The 22,323-nt window shown below is 34.9% G+C and overlaps 1 protein-coding gene across 9 annotated transcripts in view; it reads left to right on the plus strand.

Annotated features, from left to right (window-relative positions):
• Positions 1–22,323, plus strand: part of LOC106670970 (voltage-dependent T-type calcium channel subunit alpha-1H) — a 112,388-nt gene that overhangs the window by 18,500 nt on the left and 71,565 nt on the right. For 5 of the 9 annotated variants that reach the window (XM_024228413.1, XM_024228410.1, XM_024228414.1 and 2 more), the window contains exons 4-5: positions 8,346–8,517; positions 13,265–13,306. In XM_024228413.1, coding sequence (XP_024084181.1) covers positions 8,346–8,517; positions 13,265–13,306 — 214 coding nt within the window. The remainder of the gene's footprint in view (positions 1–8,345; positions 8,518–13,264; positions 13,307–22,323) is intronic. The other 4 variants (XM_024228417.1, XM_024228411.1, XM_024228415.1 and 1 more) reach the window with 1 other exon arrangement.

The following is a 22,323-nucleotide window of genomic DNA, read 5'->3' on the forward strand; positions in this document are numbered from 1 at the left end:
CAGCCAAGAAATAAAATTTAAACTTTAAAAATGGGTGATGATTAGTGACCGTTAGTCGAAGATCAATCATAAATCGTGAGATGCGGTCTGGTGTGATGTAGGTTTCAGAAAAACATTTTCTTTATCGTGCCAACGTTTGGCACTCTCAACACGACACGCAAGAATGGCACAATTACACAGAAAACAAACAGTTTGAGCCCTTAAGATGATCTCAATAAAGATCGAAACGTTGGCACGATAAAGAAAATGTTTTCCTCAAATCAACATCACACCAGACCGCATCTCACGATTTCTGAATAAACTTTAAAAATGCCTTTTCTTTTTCTTTTCCTGTATTTTTGCCTTTTTTCCTACCGACAAGGCATGAATTTTTGCTCAAAGAATAGAATATTTGAAGGAAAATTTTCTTGCGATCCTTTGAAATATTGTCATTTGGTTTGTCTAGCTCTGAAATAAACATAGTATTCTGTCTTAATGCCTGCTGTACAAATGATATTTCATATTTCATGAAAAGAAAGCATTCACCCTGAACACTACTCTCATCAACACACATTCGCGGTTAGAATAGAATTGTAATTCAAACCAAATAGTTTGTAACAAATGCTTAAGACGGGATTACCACATTGGAGGAGAAGCTCCTCTCCAACCCTCAAGAAGGTAATTTGCAAGTCAAATTCCAGCCTCGTATTAATGGAGCTGAGTCTTACCTTGTGCTGAACGATAAAATATAATAGGTGCAAATGTCAACATGGCACTGTAATCGGGTTACCACAAGAGGAACAAGGGGATTTTCTTTAAAGCTTGACTCTTGTCTCAACCATTAACATTAAGTATCTGTCATATGGATATTATTGAGTCCTAGATTAATTACAGTTATTGCTTTTGCCTGAGCATTCGTCCGTCAACAATCTCTCAACATGAACTGAATTATCAAAAATAAACATAATTTCGCCTTAATTAAGAAGTTACTGAACAACTGCAGATTTTGCCAATATAAAATCAAATAACAAATTTTATTTTCTTTTGATAATTTCTGAATGAAATTACTTAAAGTTCCGTTTTTACAATTTTTTTAATAATACTATGTGAGGTGAATTTAAATTGCAGATTTTGAAAGTTTACCTAAAGAGTTCACTTCCATGCAAATCATACATTTAATAATTTTTTTTAACAAACATCGCATTCTAAAAGGATTTCAGTTGATTTTTAATTTTAAAACGATTTAATATGTTTTATTACACGCTGGTCGGACAATCAAAATTACCATTAAAATGAAAACTTTTGGCATACACATATATGACATCAAACCGATATAGATTTACGGATCGCCCAAATATTACGATATTTAAAGTCACAAAGTTTTAAATTAGTTTCAATTAATTAAGGTTTTGGTTGAGATAAAAACGTCAGTGTCACAAGCGGGATTCGAACCCACGACCATCGGCTAAATAGGCCGCTGCTCTAAGAATTGAACTTCCGTGACTTCGATCCACTCGGTCACTAACTTCCCACCTCACTCCACCTTTGAACTTTCACTCCTTTTTGCCATTTTCATTTGTCACCGAGAATCAAATAGATTACACGACATTTGAAAAATGTCACGATAGCTCAAGCGGTAGAGCAGCGGGGTATTTAGCCGAAGGTCGTGGGTTCGAATCCCGCTTGTGACATCGACTTTTTATCTCAACCAAAACCTTAATTAATTGAAAAGAATTTATTTGGTCAAGCAGACCACGAAACCTAATAAAATGTAGTAAGCAATATGAAGTATACTTCATTAAAGCTCTCCGTGGCCATTTCATTTGTCGCCGAGAATCAAATAGATTACATGACATTTGAAAAATGTCACGATAGCTCAAGCGGTAGAGCAGCGGGGTATTTAGCCGAAGGTCGTGGGTTCGAATCCCGCTTGTGACATCGACTTTTTATCTCAACCAAAACCTTAATTAATTGAAAAGAATTTATTTGGTCAAGCAGACCACGAAACCTAATAAAATGTAGTAAGCAATATGAAGTATACTTCATTAAAGCTCTCCGTGGCCATTTCATTTGTCGCCGAGAATCAAATAGATTACATGACATTTGAAAAATGGCAAAAAGGAGGGAAAACTCATAAGGTGGGGTTGAGGTGGGAAGTTAGTGTCCGAGTGGATCGAAGTCACGATAGCTCAAGTAGTAGAGCAGCGGCGTATTCAGCCAAGGCCGTGGGTTCGAATCCCGCTTGTGACACCGCCTTTTTTATCTCAATCAAAACCTTAATTAATTGAAAAGAATTTATGTGGTCAAGCAGTCCACGAAACCTAATAAAATGTTTTAAATTAGATTATTTTCTATTTTAATGCACACGACTGGTTTGGTTTTAGATGTTTCTCACGCTTTCACATTTCATCTTCACATTTTCACCCTTCAACTATTTTTCCGTTTAAAGTGTTAAATGTAGATCACTTTTTAACTCACGAATAATCCGGATGATGGTATGGTCTAGACAAAGGATCATTTTCAACTATTACTGTTTTCAGCGTAAAAATCCTTTGAAATGTTGTGTCAAGATGTATAGGGTCGTATTTGAAATTTTGAAGGTGAGCTGGGTACTGAAGTATTATTTTTCTCCAAAAAAGAAAAAAATTTGAAACTAAACTAAAAAGTTTTAAATACTTTTTTTTGATAGGGCCATTTGTTCAAGAGAAATTCAGCAGGGCCATCGATAAAGGTCACTCGGTGTAATAGATGATATCGTAGCAAATTAAAAGGTTACACTAATACACAAATCACACAAATACAATTACTCCATTGCCCACAATTATGCCGTAGATGAATGAGGAGAATATGGATCAGAGACCTCTTGTATTAATAATCCCGTGGGGCTGCCAATGGATAGCTCCCTCTGTAACACCAATATTGACACACTAACAGATTGAAATCCACTCTTCTGGTTCTATATAATACATATACAGTTGTAGATATAAATGAAGTAAATTTAAAAAAATTATTACCCTATTTTTTATTTATTTAGTATGAATAAAGTAGTTTGAATAAAATCCTGCATCATGAGCTATTAATATAATTATGATCAACTAATCATACAATTAATGATTATTTGTTGATCGTGAAATGGGGTCTGGTGTGACGTTTCTTTTAGAAAAACATTTTTTTAACGTCCAACGTTTCGATCTTTATTGAGATCATCTTCAGGGGCTGGGATTTATAAACGTTGTTTAAATTTTACAAATACATGTAGGATGTGGAAAAAAATGAATTTATACAATGCTAGAAATTTTAAATTCAATCAAAGTATTTATACTCACTTAAAGTGTTTGCTTTCTTTGTAGATGTGTCATTCTTGTGTGACGTGTTGAGAGTGCCAGTGAGTTATTAATGTTTTATGTTTATATACGTTGGATTTTGAAGGGATTGATTTTTTTACCTACGTCACACCAGACCGCATCTCATGATCTCCAAATAATCATTGGCTAACGGTCACTAAACACCACACATTACATGCATTTAATGTTAAAAATAGTTTCCCTTGAAGTCTTAATTGAACGCAGGTTTTATTCATACTACTTTATTCATACTAAAACTGTTACTGAACCTCGCGTAAACTGTGAACAGTATATTGGATGTTAATGTGATTTCCTTGAGTCCAAAGTTTCAAAGAATAAAGGAGTTTTGTATTCCACCTCTGTCCCAGGAGGACCGCCCAGGACAAAAGTTAGAAACGTAAACGGCTGGACGGAAACTTCAACAGGTCTTGCCAAAAGACCAGGACTGGAATTAATAAAACTCCGTAGGAAACAAATTGAAAAAGTTCTTTCTTCTAGGCGTCTATTTGCCAGGGCCCCCCATTCAAATAGGCCGTTGTGTTTAGTCAAGAAGCGGGATATGTGTCATATCATTCTGTTCACAAAGCGCCGGCATCTCCATTGTTGGCTTAGCGTGCATAACAATAAGCCTTCTGGGCATGTTCCCTTACACGAGGCCGCTTTTATATAGGCGAAGGTTGACTGCGCGTCTTCAATAAATATTCACTGCTCAATTGGAGCGAAGTCCAAAATAAAGAGACAAATCGGTTTCACATCCATAAAATCTCTTTGGCCACTGTTGTTTTGTCAACCCTCTTTATATTGAATCAATCCATGGTTTGAAAATTTCTTAAAATGGACTGTATATTCTCGCTGTTCATTTCGTGTACACGTTTTTCTCCTATGAAAAGACATACATCAACATATTTTAGTAAGTTTTTTTAAAGCAATAAAACTTTTAATTCACAGCATAGACACACTAAGTAAAATTATTCTTGTAGTTTAAGCGCCGAACATTTGCAGTTAGCTATTTCGTACGTATTAAGGCATTAATTCCGATCTTCACTCGGCCATTCTCAAGATCCAAACAGACCTAAACTCAATCAACGAATGGGCTCATAAAAATTCCCTAGTCCTCAATGTGTCCAAATCCTCCGCCATAATTATCGGGTCCAGGCAACTCCTCCATTCCCTCCCCAGCATCCCACCTCTCATGCCAATAACCATCCCCTTCTGCTCTTCGGTTAAAAATCTAGTAGTCTTTGACCAAAACCTTTCCTGGCATTCTCACATTCCCAAATTTCCCGCCATTCCATTGCCTCCCTCAGCCTGTTTCGTCTGTCCCGGCTTCTCTTACCTTTCTCCACCCGCAAACTCCTTGTATCTTCCCTTATACTTCCCTTCTTTGATTATAGCTGTTTAGCATACAGTGGTCTCTCGCAGGGGGAGAACGCGCGATTGAAGCGTATTATGAATTGTTGCGTAAGATTTGTGTACAGCACCCCACGGGGATCCCGGGTGTCGGGGTTGTATTCCCAACTTTCCTGGCTATTCCCCTCCTTCCGTGCACAGTATTTCCTAGGTTGCTTTCTTTTCCAGTCCATCCACACTCGTCGTCCTCCTTACATAATCCAATCCCTCCAATTCAACTCCTCACATCTCACTCGTAAGACCCGCTCATCTCCAATCGAACTTATCCTTCCGCAACATACAACCCATACCTTCGAAAGATCCTTTCTGATCCGAGCCCCTAAACTCTGGAACTCCCTTCCCCTTTCTATTCGTCACGCTGCCTCCTTTTCCTCGTTTAAATCCCACCTGTATAAATCACCTCCTTTCCCACCAAGCAGAGACCTCACGTTAACATTTGTTATTTTTGTTTAATATTCTCGTAATTTTTTCTTCTGGTCTGCCTTACTGGTATACATTGTGCCAAGATTTCTATCTTTTTTTTTTTACTTTTAACTTCATAGAAGGAACTTCCTTTATTTATTTCATGTAAATTATTCTTAGGGGACGCCAGTCCCAGAATAAAGTTATTTTTCTTCTTCTTCTTAATTTTGATAAGAAACTTTTAAATATGATGTAAAGTATTGTTGAGTTGACAAATTAGTATCACCGGCGGGACTCGAACCAACGATCACCAGATCAGTACTCCAACGCTCCAGCCACTTGACGGACACCGATACAGAGGTCGCGGGTTCGTGTCCAGTTTGTGACAATAATTTGTCATCTCAGTCTTCTCTACGTTATATTAAAACTATTTGCGATATCTTATCAATAATTATTAAGAACAATTTATTTTTATTGTTACAAAGATATAAAAAGCTTCGAGACCGTTGAAGAACACAAAAAAGGTTTTCAAAAATATCAACTTATAACATAAAATGAAAAAAATAAAGTAGCATACTAGTAGTGGTAATATGTATTATTTATGGCAATGGCCCGGCGAAGAGCAGTCAGTCCCAAAAACGCGCACCCCTCCCGCGAGATAGCCGGAAGCGTACATCCGGCGTCGTGGTTCTGGGTATTCCGAACACGGCGATATCCTTTCACCTACAATAACGAGAGAAGTCTATCACATTCACTCCCTCACAGTAGACGATTTCCTGGGGGTTGGTTTAAACCCTCACTCTAATAAATTACCTTCCCTCACCAGACAACACATTCTTACCCCAGAGGACTGGTATTAGTAAATATAAAAATTCCATTTGTCACTTTTTTGTTTATTGAATTCTTTCATAAAAAATATAATTTACTATTAAAATTTATAAAACGTTTTAGAAAAATCAGTACTTATTATTGTTCCTTAAATAAGCAAGTATATTCTGAAAGCGTGCTGCTTGATCTGCTAATAGTTTTCTCACACGCGCCAACTCGCCCTTCGCTTCATTCATTTTTATACTCCACAAACGTACAATAAGAGATGATTGATTGATTTATATAAACACAAATCTGCACAAATATTTCCATATATGTGCACACATGCGCAGAGTTCACTCTATCACTTCTCGCAGTTCACCAGCAGTTCCAGTTTTTGAAATTTATAATAAATTAGAAAACGCAATCGGTTTCTAAATCCAAACCCATTAACTCTCACTCATTCTTAAATCATTCTTACTTATTTACATACCATTCACTCAATTAGGGTGAGAATACTCGATATTCCCCCATTACCATTTATTCGTATTATATGTATAACTAACTTAATGGAGTGGTCGATGGGGTACTCAATATTCCGGCATTAGCCCTCCTACAATACACATTCATGCCAACAAATACATTCACTCTCAAAACACGCTAGGTAGATGCTATGCGACGCTACCCTACTCTACGCTCTGCGAACCCCACTTTTCGTCAGGTAGCATCGAGTACAGTCGAAGACAAAAGAACAGGACACTCATATTTTTATTCAAACTCTATGTATTCTTGTCGTTATATTAATTACAACATACTTATTTTAATATCAACCAAATTAACTGAGATCAAAAATTAAAAAAATAATTTTTATTTTTAAAAATATTAATTTTATATGTTTGGTAGAAAATTGATCAAAACACCAGAGTACCATTTTTGGATATAATGAATTTAACTAATAATTTATTACTCGGTTTTGATCATAAAATTTAACTAACAATTTATTTCATGGTTTTGCTCAGAAAATTACATCATTATCGCCGAGAGTGTCAGAACAGGACACTCATATTTTTTGTGGTTTATTTCTAACTAAGTATATGTAATTTTATTGTTATATTAATTACAACATTCCTATTTTAATGTAAAGAGATCAAAATTATTTAATTATGATGGTTAGGAAGAAAATTGATCAAAACACCGGAATAACTTCATTTAAAACAATTATGTTTAACAAAGAATTTATTACATGGTTGTGCTCATAAAATTTAACTAACAATTTATTATATGGTTTTGGTCAAAATAATGCCTTAAGTACAGAAGAGGCGTTGCGATTGCGATTCTGATTTGTGATACACGCTGGTTAACTGTGGCGTGCACTTGACGTCGCATAGATGAGCACACCGTACCAAAATGCGACAAGGCGTTGGGTAGCATAGGGTAGCGTCGCATAGCGTTGCATCCGGTAAGTGTGTTCCCCGCTTAAGAGCTAACACACGCTAGATACACGACGCTATTATTATTATATACAATAAAATATCCCTGTTTTCTTTGAATATCGAAACACGGCGCGCGAGCATATAGGATCTTAACGCACTCTCTGCAATTTCACCTTTTAGTTTGGTGGGGCACATCTAACAACCTTTCTATCCATGCCGGGCACATACGCGGGTTTTGGCCCAAAAGTGTGTGCGCGTAACTTTTCGTAATCGGATGAAGATTATTCTTCTTCTACGAGTCAGATCCTCCGAGGGCCACCTATCGACAGTGCTCTTGATACGTTGTATCCGGCCCCAATATGAGATCGTTCGAGAAAAACCTAGATATTATTGTAAGGAATAATTTGAGAAATTAAAACGTACCGTCTTTATATACTATTTTAGAATGTGCCGCAAATGTTTATAAAAATCCACTTATTTTTTTTTAAATACTTTCCACCACCAAAATAGCCCTTATCGCACAGTAATAAATTTTTTTATCATTGTACCAAGTAAAATTGGAAATATTAAAATTATAAAAACATTGAGAAACTCATTAAAGAAATTACAAGTGTTGCATTTCTACAGTAATAGTGTTAAATTTTTTATTTAAAATTATAATATGATCTTTGAATTGTAATTGTGATCACCAAAAAATTTAATTTGATCTGATGAATAGATGTTAATTTATGATAATGTTCATACATACCTGCTGATCAGTATTTAGCCTAGAGATATCAGAATAAAAATTGATGAGTAATATATTAATTGGTCAACATCACAAGTTCATCAAAAATATCACAATGAAAATTCAAGGATGAGAATAATAATTATGATTGTACCTTTGATAAACAAACGAGCCAATGCACAAGTGTAAATAGATTAATTAATTTGTTATTTTCTTGTTTCTAATAGTTGTATTGATTTTCAGGTATGAGAATCTTAGTTATGCTTCTACTAGACACACTGCCTATGCTGGGAAACGTTCTCCTCCTCTGCTTTTTTGTCTTTTTTATATTCGGGATCGTCGGTGTGCAGCTTTGGGAGGGAATACTTCGTCAGAGATGCTTCCTCAAGCCCATACCGAACGTCACATACCCCAAGTAAGACGCATTGCATGGATTGGACAAGTGCATTTTTTACCCATTCGCATTATACAATGTGTCCCGCCGTATCATTCGACCCGGAATTGTTATTCTTTCTTCGTGCGATTTCTCTTCAAGAGTAGTCAATCCTTCTCACTTTAAGTTTTCAACAAGGCATCGGTGGCGATATTTTAAGCCTGTTTTTTTCTCTCTTTTTTTCTATTCACTTTATTTTCCTCCGCGGGCCTTTTCCTTCGAACTGAATTGCGATTAAAGTTATAATTGGTTGATAATAACTTCTAAACTTCTAAACCCAGGTGCATCCCTGTTAGCAGTCAATTAATATCCTTTCGTTAAAAAAAGTAAATCCTTAGATAAAACTTTTATTTAAAAAAGTATCAAGTCTGCGCCCTTTTCTTAGAAAAAAGTAACGACACCAACTTTGAGTTTTGATCAGTTTAACAGAACAACAATTGTTGCATAATAAATTTTGGACATAGAATATATCGGACAAAACAAAAATTAATTCTGGAAATTATCCCGCTTTAAAATTAAATAAGTCCCTCAGTCTTTTAAATTATAGTAATTATATTACATTCGGATTGAAACCCTTGTATAAGTAACGAAATATTAAAAAATAATGTTAACTTATAATCAAATCTAATAAAGTGAAAATTCTCTCAAAATGTAGTACCTAAGTAGTAGAAAAATTATTCGGCAAACTTTACTTATTTAGCATTTGTTATTACCGTTATTAGTTTGATAAAAAAGCACTGGATTAGAGCAATGAGTCTTATCTATATTATTAAGTAGGAGACATGTTTTTTATTGTTTACAACAATTTTGACATTCCACATTTTTCAATTTGCTAAATTGGGCCGACTAACGAAAAATCGTGTACGTCATGAAGCGTAATAACAACAAATCTTCCCTAGGGCACATTTCGCCTTAGGTGAGACGGTGTGTAACTTAACTCGAGAAAGACCGGAGTGGATGAGTCGAGGCTTAAGAGGACTTTGGAGGCGGGATTTAGTGTTATAGTCATACATGGTTCCTACAAGACAAGGGAGAATCCACCGGGATAATTCCAAAACCCCCCAGCTTATGATCCGGACGTCGGCTCGGAACTACTTTACTACGGGGAACTCGTTTAGCGACGCCGAGGAGCTTATTAGCCAACTTTTTACATTCCGCTAACGTATTATATCTGAAAAATGGTATTCTGCTCACCGGGGGCTTGTAAATATAGCAGACCGTGTGGAATTCCATTTTCTTTTTGAATAAATCCCTAAGATATTTTTTTTTATAAATTAAAAAATAAAAAATTTATTTATTTTTAAAATTATTGAATAAAATTAAATAATGTTAAGAAAATACTGTTTTTTTGTTGTTTTTTTTTGAGTGGCTAGAGAAAGTTCCAAACATATTAGCCTTTTAAATAAATATTGTATGCCGAACTGATCGACACTTCATCCTTTACTTTGTCCGTCCATGTGGCATAGATTTCACTCAAGCGTGATTCAGCTTTACGTCATATTCAGTGAAGATTAATTTCACTGGAGATGATCTGTAGGTAGATGACTTCACACCTTAATTTTTTTTTTTTGCTGGGGCTTCCGAAACCTAGGTCATTTCAGCCCCCAACTAAGTCTATATTCTATACCTGTTCAAACACTACATTCATACACTTAAATACATCCATACAGTACACTCATTCCGTTTGGTCGGTGAAGTACTTGATATTCCTCCAGCGAAATATACTTAAACTAAACTAGATTGGGGTCGATGGGGTACTTTTATAAATATTCCGCCATCGACCCCGAACACACACTCTTACGCTCTCATCTTTCGAGGGGTGATGATGACGTTATATTTCACACTCACCCCTCGCCATTCACGCTAATAAATACATGCACTCAGACAAAACATATAGACACACAATACTTAAGACATACAATACAATAAAAAAAAAACAATTTCCCCAAAAAAGCGAAACAGGGGACTCTGAAACTCGCTACCGTGTTTGAGAACTCTTCTTAAGTCCGGCGGCATGCCTACACGCTCTCTGTATGGAGCCAAGGCATGACACGCCTCTATTATGTGGGACACATCGAGCAGCCTTTCTCTGCATAAGGGGCACCTGCGCGGGCTTTGGCCCAAAAGCAGGTGCCCATGTGTCAACCGAGTATGGCCAATCCTCAATCGGGTGAGGACGATCCCTCGTCTCCTGCTCAGATTCTCTGAGGGCCATCTACCGGTCGTGCTCTTGACTCGCAAGAGCCTCTCCGACGACCCCGCCCACTGACGCTGCCATCTTTCTTTTATCATATTTTTAACTGCGTGTTTAGCGTCAGGGGGCCTGATCGCGATGGTCCGATCTGGAGGGTGGGACGTACCGGCTTTCGCCGCCTCGTCCGCGCGTTCGTTACCCTCCAGGCCGACGTGTCCGGGAATCCAGACAACAACCACCGTTTTTCCGAGAGGCTCCAGCTCCGCGTATTTCTCTAACAAGAGCACGACGAGAGGGTCCACAGAGAACCTGTCGCGTATAGCCCAGACAGCGCTCAGAGAGTCGGTACATACGAGGAAGGCTGAGCCCTCCCCGGTCCGCACCGCCTCGAGAGCGTGCCAAATCGCATACAGCTCTGCCGTGTAAACGCTGCAATGAGGGGGCAACGACCAGGATTCACACCTTAATTAAATTTAATCGTTTTATTTTAACGGCCCATATCAATAATAGCTGAATGTCAATGAAATTCTATGAAAAATGATACAATTTTCAACTTTCTTCAGTTAAAATGGCGAGAAATCAAAACGCGGTTGAGTGAAAGGCAAACCAACGAGAAAGGCGGAACAACTTGTAAATTTATTAGTTTATTTTTGTTCTGATGAAATGTATGTATTACTCGAAAGCTGCCTTACTCGAGTATTTTTATCTATAGATTTTACAATTTCGTTTAGGCCTTTTAAGCTTAGAGCCACGGACTGTTTTTTTTCCCAATATATAAAATAGGTAATTTGAATTAAAATAGTCATAAATAACATCAATTGTTAATTCAAATAAATACTTATTACACAAAACTTGTGCCATCAACTAGTATTTCAGGTAGTATTCACTATATAAAAATACAGGTCGTTCACATAAACCCAAACAATAACGGACTCAACATTGATCCTTGTAGTACTCCATTTACATTCTCTCGACTGGACATAGTGTTATTAATTCGTACGATTTGTTTTTTGCCTTGCGGAAAATTGTGACTAAATTCTTGGGATGCCCCTCTTATACCATGGTAACAGAATTAAGAATATAAATAGCGTTCTTGGCCGTATCAAAAGGATATGTCACATAGTATCGATGTTGGCCTATACAGGTGCCCAGTCCTTTCATGAAAACAAACTGACTTTGAGAGATCAAGAGAGATGTTATAGGGCGGAAATATTAAATGTTCTCTGTACTACCTTTTTAACAGTGGGGCCACCTGAGACAGCTTTCAAACACTCGGAATTGCTGCTCAGAAACCCTAATCAAAGTTAAAACTGCTCAAAATATGCTCGGTTACAAGAATACAAATATTATCACTTATTTTCTTTATGAAATTTGCAGACATCATAAAAATCACTGAGGGTAAAAATTATTTAAATTTTTAATTATATCGCCTAACTAAATGTGTCATGATTTTACTATGTTTGTACTTGTAAAAATCAATAAAATCGCAATTCTAAAAGCTACTATGAAATGTTCAATTATCTGATTTTATGTGTGTAGAAAAATATATATTGCTATAATTTTCAATACATACATTCGGCTTTAAAATATACGTCCACTTCTTAAACGGCCCTGGGTCGATATCGATCCGGCAATTTATCTTTCCTTTATGTTACCGCTTTGGAATAATGCCCTTTGGGTGGGCACCGGTTGCAAAACCGCCTAGAAATGGAAAATGAAAAAGTCTCGGTTCGCTCATGTTATTCCAAGCATCTTTGTTCCGACCGAAGGCGATAAATAACGGGCTCTTGTGCGTTACAGCCCGAACGTTAGAGTCGACGCGGTAAATAAACTTTTAGAATCTATACGTGAACCGTCTCCCAAGTATCGGACTGTAAAGTCGAGTAACGACGAGATTAACGTGAGGCGGACTTTAAATTTAACACGTCGGACTTCAAATAAAACCGAGAAACCGGAGAAAACGCACCTCTGCGCGGGCGTTTTAATTAATTCATAACGGGCTTTTGTCGTTTTATAATTGCTGCTTTGGACCGAAGCGGTTCGAATGTAAGCGGAGGTTTGAACCACCGAGCCGAGAATTTTTTTTTTAAAGGAGGGCTCTTTCAAAGGAAATAAACACTTGTTCCGAATGAATAATTGGCATTTTAATATTTTAACCTTTAATTAAAAGTAAATATCGTTATTTTCTATAATTCTTTTTTTCTTGTTTGAAGTCTATTTGAATATTGAAGTTTTCAAACAGTCGGAATTTTCACCGACGAGTTTAAACATTAAAACACTGATATATTTTAGAAAAAACATTTGCTTCTGCTTCCGTTTTGTTACAGCACGAATGGCCCTTTCACCGCCATGCCTCACAGACCCCGTAATTGTGTGTTTTAGCCGACCAGTTTAACATATGCATGCTATTGTTTTGCCCCTTCTAACTTTGAAAAAAGTGTGGGAATTATGTGAAGGAAAATTGAGAGAAAAGAAGAAAGTGTGTGTTTAAGCTTTTTAGTTTATTGGAGCTGTTATTGTTTATTTGTGTTACAGGGGGCTTCCACAAGAGTACAGTGTTCGAGTCAGAACCACTGAGTAAGCCAGTAAAGAAAGTGTTTGTGGGTGTATTACAAGGGAAGACAAGTCGTTTTATTACTCGATAATCTTTCAAACAGACAAATAACGCTCAGAAAAAAATGAAAATAAATTATTCGCCGTCACTAAAACAGAATAGAATATTTAATCTGTTAATGCATTTGTTAATTTCATTATTCGATTGATCGTAATACTAAAAAAGTAGCAGTTAAATGCTAAATAGCGTAATTGAGCTCCGATCGTGGCTCTAAGATTGACTAGCTTCGAAAAAAATTATTCATCGCCTCATAAACCATGTTAGTTTTAGTTTCGAAATTAATCTGAACAAACAAACGTGACTTATTCTAATCAAAACATTTTTTCTTTATTATCTATTTTAATATTGTTAATAAATTTCAAACATAGTTCGTCGGACATTGTGTCAATGCAATTAGTGAAAATCATGATTGATTACTGTGGACTGTTTATCTCTACTGATACATTGATTTGTGATTCCCGTTAGTTTAAAACAAGACCACCTCGATAAGCCTAATATGATTACAAGACCACCGAAGCTGGTGGTGATTACAATATCTGTAATGTTGTTACTAATAAAATTTAGGTTTGAACTGTCGAATTATAGCTCAATTAAAAATTTAAAAAAATATTAGTCGGATCGCACTATACAATATGGTTTATTTTTAATTAATATCTGAGCGTTGGTAGTTTCTTTTAAAATGAAGTTGAAATTAAACCAATAGATATTTGAAAAACGGCTTGTCCACCCAGTGTGTCATGGTAGTTCTTCACTCGGAGCTGTTAACAATCTTCTCTTTCTCTTTACTCCTCTTTGTGTTCTCTAAAAACGGTGATATTCGCTCGGTTCTTCTACTGATCGTTTCAATTTATTTAAAAAATTTCCCAATTTTCTACTTTGTTTGGTTTGACTTATTGAGTTTTGTTTATCTTGCTCTTCAGTCTCGTATCCCCTGTTCCGTCTTCTCTTTTGAAGAATCTCTGTCTAATTTGTCTATTATCCATCCCCTCTGTCTTGTCTGCCTATTATTTTACAGTCCAAAAGTTATCTCATCAGGTTAGCTCTATGATTATTGTTCATAGATCATCCAAAAAAATCGCCGTGTTCAATAACTTTTGGACGTATTTCCTTTTCGGTTGGGTAGTAAACACAATTTTAATACTTTTCAACACGCACTATATCACACGTATGAAATATTAATGACATTGAACTTAATACAAAGTAGTAAAATAAGTCAAACGCCCAACCCTCTATGTACTTTGATTACTTTTCAATTCTGCACAACTAATTAATGCAAGACCTTTTATCTAATTATTATCAAACATTCATTAATATAACAAAATTTAATAAAAGTTTCGCATTTGATTGCATTTTGGGAAGGAATTTGCATTTTGAATATTTGAAACAAAATCACTAATAATTTCCAGGATTTATATTAATTCCCATGTTGAATCTGTTGGTACTGATAAAAGTGGTGTCTCATGTAACTTGATGTTGTTTGCTGAATGTCGTGTTCTCGTGTTGGGTGTAGAGTAATTGTGATGATTGTAAGAGATTTATTTTATTTATTTTTTTGGTCAGAAAAAATCTGTTGGTGAGTGTGTAGATCGTAAAGATGTATTTTTTGGAATGATATTATGTGTAATTTTGCATTATGAAATATTTTTAATTACTAACTTTAACGATGAAAGGTAAGTACACATGGTTCATGAACCGTCGTAATATACAATAATTCTTAAAACCAAAAGTAACTGTGTTCGATTCACATTCATAATTCAGTCCAAAACAAATAATTTTCGATTATGGATAACCTACGATAACGTAGCGAAAACACGTTCTAATTACACAGTGTTATCAATACGATTTATCCATTTGATACAGAAGTATCATTACATTTTTGCATTAGCAAACGATACGATTTATCCAAGCTGAGTACATTTTGTTCGTAACAATCCATTGTTGGTAGTTCGTTCGGAAATATTCACGAGGAAAATGTTTTTGTATTGTGTATTATAATTATTCTGTTCTGAAAACTCTGTGTAAAAATTGAATTTTATTCTTTTGAAATTCATCTCGCAATCAGTTTTATAGTTTTAATTACAACATAAATTTTAAATTTTAAAGGTTCAATGTAGTGTAAATGCACAACGAGAAAGGTGCTATAAAGAAAAAAAAGTTACTAAAACATAAAAACCACGTAATCTTATTGACTTGCATCATAAGAGTTTCAGAAATATCAAAGTATAAATGGAAATGAATTATCATTATATAAATAATTGATGTTATTACAAACGAACATTTATTCACCGTTCTTTTTCCTACTACTTTTTCAGTATTTACAACAAATAGGGTATTTATCGTCGTAGTTACGTTTCCTTTTCCCATCTCCAATTATTTCTGAAAAATGTTGCTGAAAAAAGATTATAGTTTGAATTGTTATTTTTGCTAGCGATTTATCCTTTCTATTATATATTTTTTATCCTGATTAAGAAAAAAGATATTAATATCAATGTGATTTAGTTTATTTTTGGAACTACGTTCTGAATGTTAATTGAAATGTATTTTGTTCCAAGAAAAACGAAACAATTATGGCAATTTGTCGAGAAAGCAAGAAAAATTTTAGGAAAACAAGCCGAACTAGACTAAACTCATTTAAGAAATGTGTGGCGATTAGTGACCGTTAATCGATAATTATTCAGAAATCTTGAGATGCGGTCTGGTGTGATAGGTTTCAGAAAAACATTTTCTTTATCGTGCCAACGTTTCGATCTTTATTGAGATCATCTTCAGGGCCTGGGATTTACAGACATTGTTTACATTTAACAAATATATTTAGGATGTGGAAAAGTGAATTTACACAATGCAAAATATATTTTGTATATTCAATCAAAGTATTTCTACTCACTCAAAGTGTTTGTCTTCTGTATAATTGTGCCATTCTTGCGTGTCGTGTTGAGAATGCCTATCTGAATAATCATTTAAGAAATTATAATTGCCATACGCATCACCCACTTAAATTTTACTTTTTTGGTCTTACATTATAATATATTTTAATTAACTAAATTATGGAATAAAAAGTTATTAATATTAAATTAGCTAAGTTATTTTCAGTCATTACGTTCTACATGCAGGATTAGGTTCAGGATAAAACAAAATTGTTGTACTCACAGTTCCATTCTCTTAGTTCGATTCAAAAACTGAGGCGGAACGATACTAAATTCACGGATATTCGCTCTAATTTAAAAAAAAAGTCACAATATAAAATAATGCAATATGTACATTGAGGGGAACAAATAATCAATATTATTCTACCACTTCACTTTACTAAATACGTGGTGATTAATGACCGTTAATCGATGATTATTTGGAGATCGTGAGATGCGGTCTGGTGTGACGTAGGTTTCAGAAAAACATTTTCTTTATCGTGCCAACGTTTCAATCTTTATTGAGATCGTCTTCAGGGCCTGGGATTTACAAACATGTTGAAATTTAACAAATACATGTAGGATGTGGAAAAAAGTGAATTTATACAATGCAAAAATATTTTTTTATATTCAATCTAAGTATTTCTACTCACTCAAAGTGTATGTTTTCTGCGTAATTGTGCTATTCTTGCGTGTCGTGTTGGGAGTGCCAATGCTGTTTTATGTTTATATACGTTGGATTTTTGAAGGGGCGGGAAAGGAAGTTGTGGTATGACTGTGTGTAATAGATTTTTTTCCACATCCTTCATGTACTAAACAATGTTTTTAAATCCCAGGCCCTGAAGATGATCTCGACAAAGATCTAAACGTTGGCACGATAAAGAAAATGTTTTTCTGAAATCAACATCACACCAGACCGCATCTCACGATTTCTGAATAATTATTCTTAATGCCCTTCTCCTAATGTGATGGCAACTTGTCTATATCCTTTAAATAGAATTTTGAGTCTTTATTATTAACACATATATATGTATTATATATACACATATATATATATTTTTTTATATATATATTCAATCAATTGTAAATCCCAGGCCCTGAAGATGATCTCAATAAAGATCGAAACGTTGGCACGATAAAGAAAATGTTTTTCTGAAATCTACATCACAACAGAACGCATCTCACGATTTCTGAATAATTATCGATTAACGGTCACTAATCACCACACATTTCTACACGAGAAGAACGAAGAACATGGGATTCTATGAACAAATTTAAACTACATATGGACACGCAGCTAAAAGTATATTGATGGACATCGCCAACAATGAGAAGAAACTCGCATCGGCTATCAACCAGAAAACTTTTTTGCTGAAATGCAGACAACACAAGGCCCTGAAGATGATCTCAATAAAGATTGAAACGTTGGCACGATAAAGAAAATGTTTTTCTCAAACCTACATCACACCAGACCGCATCTCACGATTTCCGAATAATCATCGACTAACGGTCACTAATCACCACACATTAAGTATAATGAAAAAGTAGATGCAAGGTATATACACTTTCTGGGGCAGTTTTCGTTATATTTTTCGGATTTCTTCACAGGAATGATATGTTATGGTATGGTAGAAAAGGATACTAGGAAGCGGGGTTTTTTTTCCCCAGGCACTGCTGCCTTCTGGCTTATTGTACCTTCCTAATTCCTTAGTTCAGTCAATAGACTCAATCCTTCTTCTTAGAAGTATCAGGTCATTGACTGTTGCTGCTGCAATTTGAATGCCTAAGTTTTTTTCCATACGTTAGATTAAATCTCCATTGAGCTGTTGCTTCGAATTCGGAGATGATATGAGTGGCTGTTTCCTCCTCCTCATTGCATAATCTGCAAATAGGATCATCGCTGTATATACCCATGTTTGTAGATGTTTTCTGAGATACCAGTGACCGGTTAGTAGTCCTACCACTCCTCTGGGTTTGGCCCTCTCCAATTGCAGCAGTGATTTTGCCAGTCTCGGTGAGGGTTGTTTCATCATAAGTTTACTATGTCTAGCACCGCTAGAGTTTATCCACTTCTCTTTTGTTTCACAGGAATAGCAGCTGGATACCAAAATTTGCAAAAATCGCGTTTTATAAAAACAGTGTCAACCAACAGTATTTAGTTGAAAAAAAATTTAAACTATAATAATGGAAAATCATTCAGGAAAGTAGGTTGGAGCATAAACATGCCTCATGTAAAGAATACACAGCAAAGCTACAGTTGAGTTCTTCCTTAAACTGTGATCACTGCAGGTAGAATTGATGGAAGATGTATTAATGAATAGCGTAAAAATAAATATAAAAATAAATATAAAAAAAAGAACGTTAGAGGCCCTGGGAAAAATTATGGATATTCGTTTTGATTGTGTCAACAAAGATGTTTAACCTACTATTTATATACCTAAACAAGATTAAAGATCAAACAATTTTGAAAATAGTTTTTCGTTAATTTGTGCCTTGCGAATTATTAAGATTGAAAAAGCAAAAATATTACGCAAATGAAGAATAAATAATCCATATTTTTTTTTTTTGATGTAATGATCAACCATTGATTATTTTTTTGCAAAATGTGTTGAAAAATATAGAATTCTTGTTCAAATCTTTGCTGTATGAACTTATTCTATCTGGGACCGCAGAGTCGGTGGAACGCCCTATAAAACCCAGGGGAAAAGGGTTAAAATGGCGGCGGGACCATTATGGAGATGATCGGCGGCCGGAAGTTGAGCCCGTCTTTTCCATAGATTTGGCCATCATTTTGGTCCCTCCTTTTTGGATATTTCCACAAACCGACGAACCACATAAATCACATGGCTCTGTTTTCGACGCTTATCTTGTTTTTCACCAGTTTATTGAACCCTTCGTCATTTCGGAAGAATCCTCGTTTCAATTTCGTAAACAGGCTGCGGCTGTCTAGCGCTTTTCCAGCTGCGCTCTTCGCATTTCAAAGACGATGAGATGCCAGGTAAAAAGAATAGAGAAAAACACCGTTGCTTATGAAATATTGTTCTGCTTTTGAATTCCTTACAGCGCAATTTCGGAGAAGGGACCTTGATGTGGCCCAGGCGCTTACTAATGCCCTCCTTTTTTCATAAGAGGAATGGAGAAAATGACAAAAGAGATAAAATTAGAGAGGTACAGAGAGATGCAAAAAAAAAACAGACAAAGTAGCTTCATGAGGAGAACATTTAATTACTCAAGAGAATCACACAGAGGTTGCATTTCAATGAGTAAATCTGGTTACTGAAATAAACCGTTTTTAAAATTTAAACACTTCATAATTAAGTTGAAGAAGATCCAAAGAAGGACCCCCGTGGAACTGAATTTTTAATTTTAGATCGTTTTAAACATAATTAGTTAAACACTTTAAACACTTTTATTCAAAAATAGCATAACAGATAAACTTTATTACAGTATGTGGATTAATTTTTTATGGATTATATTACTTATTGCCTGAAATTTTTCATAATAAGTAAACATTTTATATAAACTTTTTTAAATATTAATGTTAAGTAAGCGTTATGTTCAGTAATATGTATTATTTATTGAACAGCGCATAGCGTAATTTTAGTTTTATTAATTTGATTCGAATAACTAAAGAATTTATACAGAGTATTATAGTTTAAAGATTTTGTTAATGTAATTTGTCATAGAAAACTGATTTTTTTAAATTGAATAAATTATCATTAACCGTTAACTTTAACATATTCGATGTTTAAACTGTTGCGGTTTTTTCTATGGTAAAATGGTAATTTCCTTCTGCGTCAAAGAGATGTGGAAAAGTATGAAAAAATAAACATATTTTGGGGTTCAATTTCTTCTTAAAATAATGCTGAAGACTGTTCACCATCCAGTATGGACCGTAATAATCGACAAGGGTAATTTCTATTCGCTCAGTGTGCATCAAGTGTCGTTACTTTGCTAATAACCGGCCGTTAATCGTGCGAGGCCTGTCAGACAATATAAATTAGATCCACCTTAAACTCTCGAACTTGTTGAACAGATCAATAAGAGCGAAAACCGTTTGCGATAAAGTCTCGGGGTTTATTTCAGGCCCTCAAATCGTTTGTTGTGCCGAAAAACAGCGCTCGACATGATCTTCGAATTTCCAATTGGCCTCCAGTCCCTTTGTTTACTACTTTTGCAGTTTTGTTTCTCATCTTTTATTCTGAACCTATCAAAGATTTAAACGTGACTCCGAACAATCTTTCAGCACGGCAATACGGCCGTTATTTATAAATCAGCTAAGTTACTTAGATAGACCCACCGACCAATTTATCCTCGTAATGACCTTTTTTAACGACCAGTAATGACCCCGACGTGTTGAAAGGAAATTAAGGATTCAATTATTTATTCGTTATCCACTTCTGCGAGTTCGTAAATACCATCAATCTCTCAGGCGATCATTTATTCAAAATTCTGTTCCTCTAACCACGCTCAATTCACCCGCGACATCTGCAACACAAAACGACAAATATACAAGATTGCAGTCGTACTAACGTAGAAATACGGGTAAAATATAACTTCCGCTATATTAAATAACAAATTTTGTTTTATACATTTCTAGCTTTATAACCCGACGTTGCCCAGGGGGATAATAAAAAGCGTTTTTCAACACAATATTTTGCGCACACATATTGCTATTGACTACTACTAATAATAATACTATTGTATTCAAACAAAATGTAAATCTTTATCACAAATAAAAATACTCGTATTCACAATCAAATTGCTAGATAATAGCATATATATAAATTAAATGAACACAATTGAATATTGGCTCTTAATTATTGTATGTAGTCATCACAATATATATGCAATATGATTTTTGTTTAGGATTACATTGTATTAAATTGTAATTATTGTTGAATTCAACGTTAGTCATTGTAATGCTCCTGGATGTACAATGTTTTTGGTGATTCCATTTGACATATATACAAACAACAATTCCCTCATCCTGTACCACGCAACGTACAATTGTCAATGAGAACATCGTGTATTCTCCAAAATCAATCCACATAATAGCAATGATTGACCTTTATATTTTTTTATCTTTACTGCAAAAGGCGATTTTTAGAAATTGCGATCATTTGAATTTGATATCATTGATACATCTTGCATTAGCACATCCTCACCTTTGAATTTGCGTAAGAATATTACTATTATTCTACGAATAATATATTGTCGTTTTTGTGGCATTTTAAACATCAACCAAATACGATTCCAAAAAGCAATTCTACAACAGCAGTGTCAAAAAGGCTGAACATAATTCATAATACAGCAAAATCATCGCCATTAATTCTGAACAGTAAAACACATAACATTAGAAAAATGACCATATGGAACTTCACAACCTTTTACTTTATAATATTTAGAATGTAAATAAATCCAATAAGCAAAATAACAGCAGTACGTATTAAATTGCATTTAAATTGACCGAGTTCGGTAAAACAGTGTTTAATAATCTTTTACTTAATTTATAATTGTTTATGTACATGTAAAACAAAATCGGTTTTTGTAGTTGCTTTTATCTTTGTACACAATAAACGTTCACTTGGTGCACTATTCTCGATTCCGATGGTTTGACGGTTCGAGGCGGTTCGTTCTCCTACCTACACCACTGCTGCCTATACAAAGATGAAGTTTATCTTTAAATCAGCAAAACCAATTCTGTAGTTTTTGCCACTATAATATACAGTAGTTTTGTAATTCTGTAATTTTTGTGACTGTAGAGGGTTAGCATAGTTTTTACGTCTTTGACTGTTAGGAATTTGAAAAATGTGGGAAAGGTGTATCATACCGGGAGCTAAAGGCCCGACTGGATAGCTGTGAAAACAGATGTGAAAATGGATGCCATAAATTCCGGAAATCTCTCTTTTTTTTTAATACTGTTGCTTATAATTTATATACCCTTTTCTATTATCTAAACTCTATCGGCACTAATAAAAACAAAGGGTGAAAGTTTCATCGAAATAGGTTATATAGTTCAGGATTTTTAATATTAAAAGTCATAAAACTATATATATATATAAAACACTTTTATT

Source organism: Cimex lectularius, unplaced genomic scaffold (assembly GCF_000648675.2).
Source record: "Cimex lectularius strain Harlan isolate CLEC.00 unplaced genomic scaffold, Clec_2.1 scaffold294, whole genome shotgun sequence".
Lineage (NCBI taxonomy): Eukaryota > Metazoa > Arthropoda > Insecta > Hemiptera > Cimicidae > Cimex > Cimex lectularius.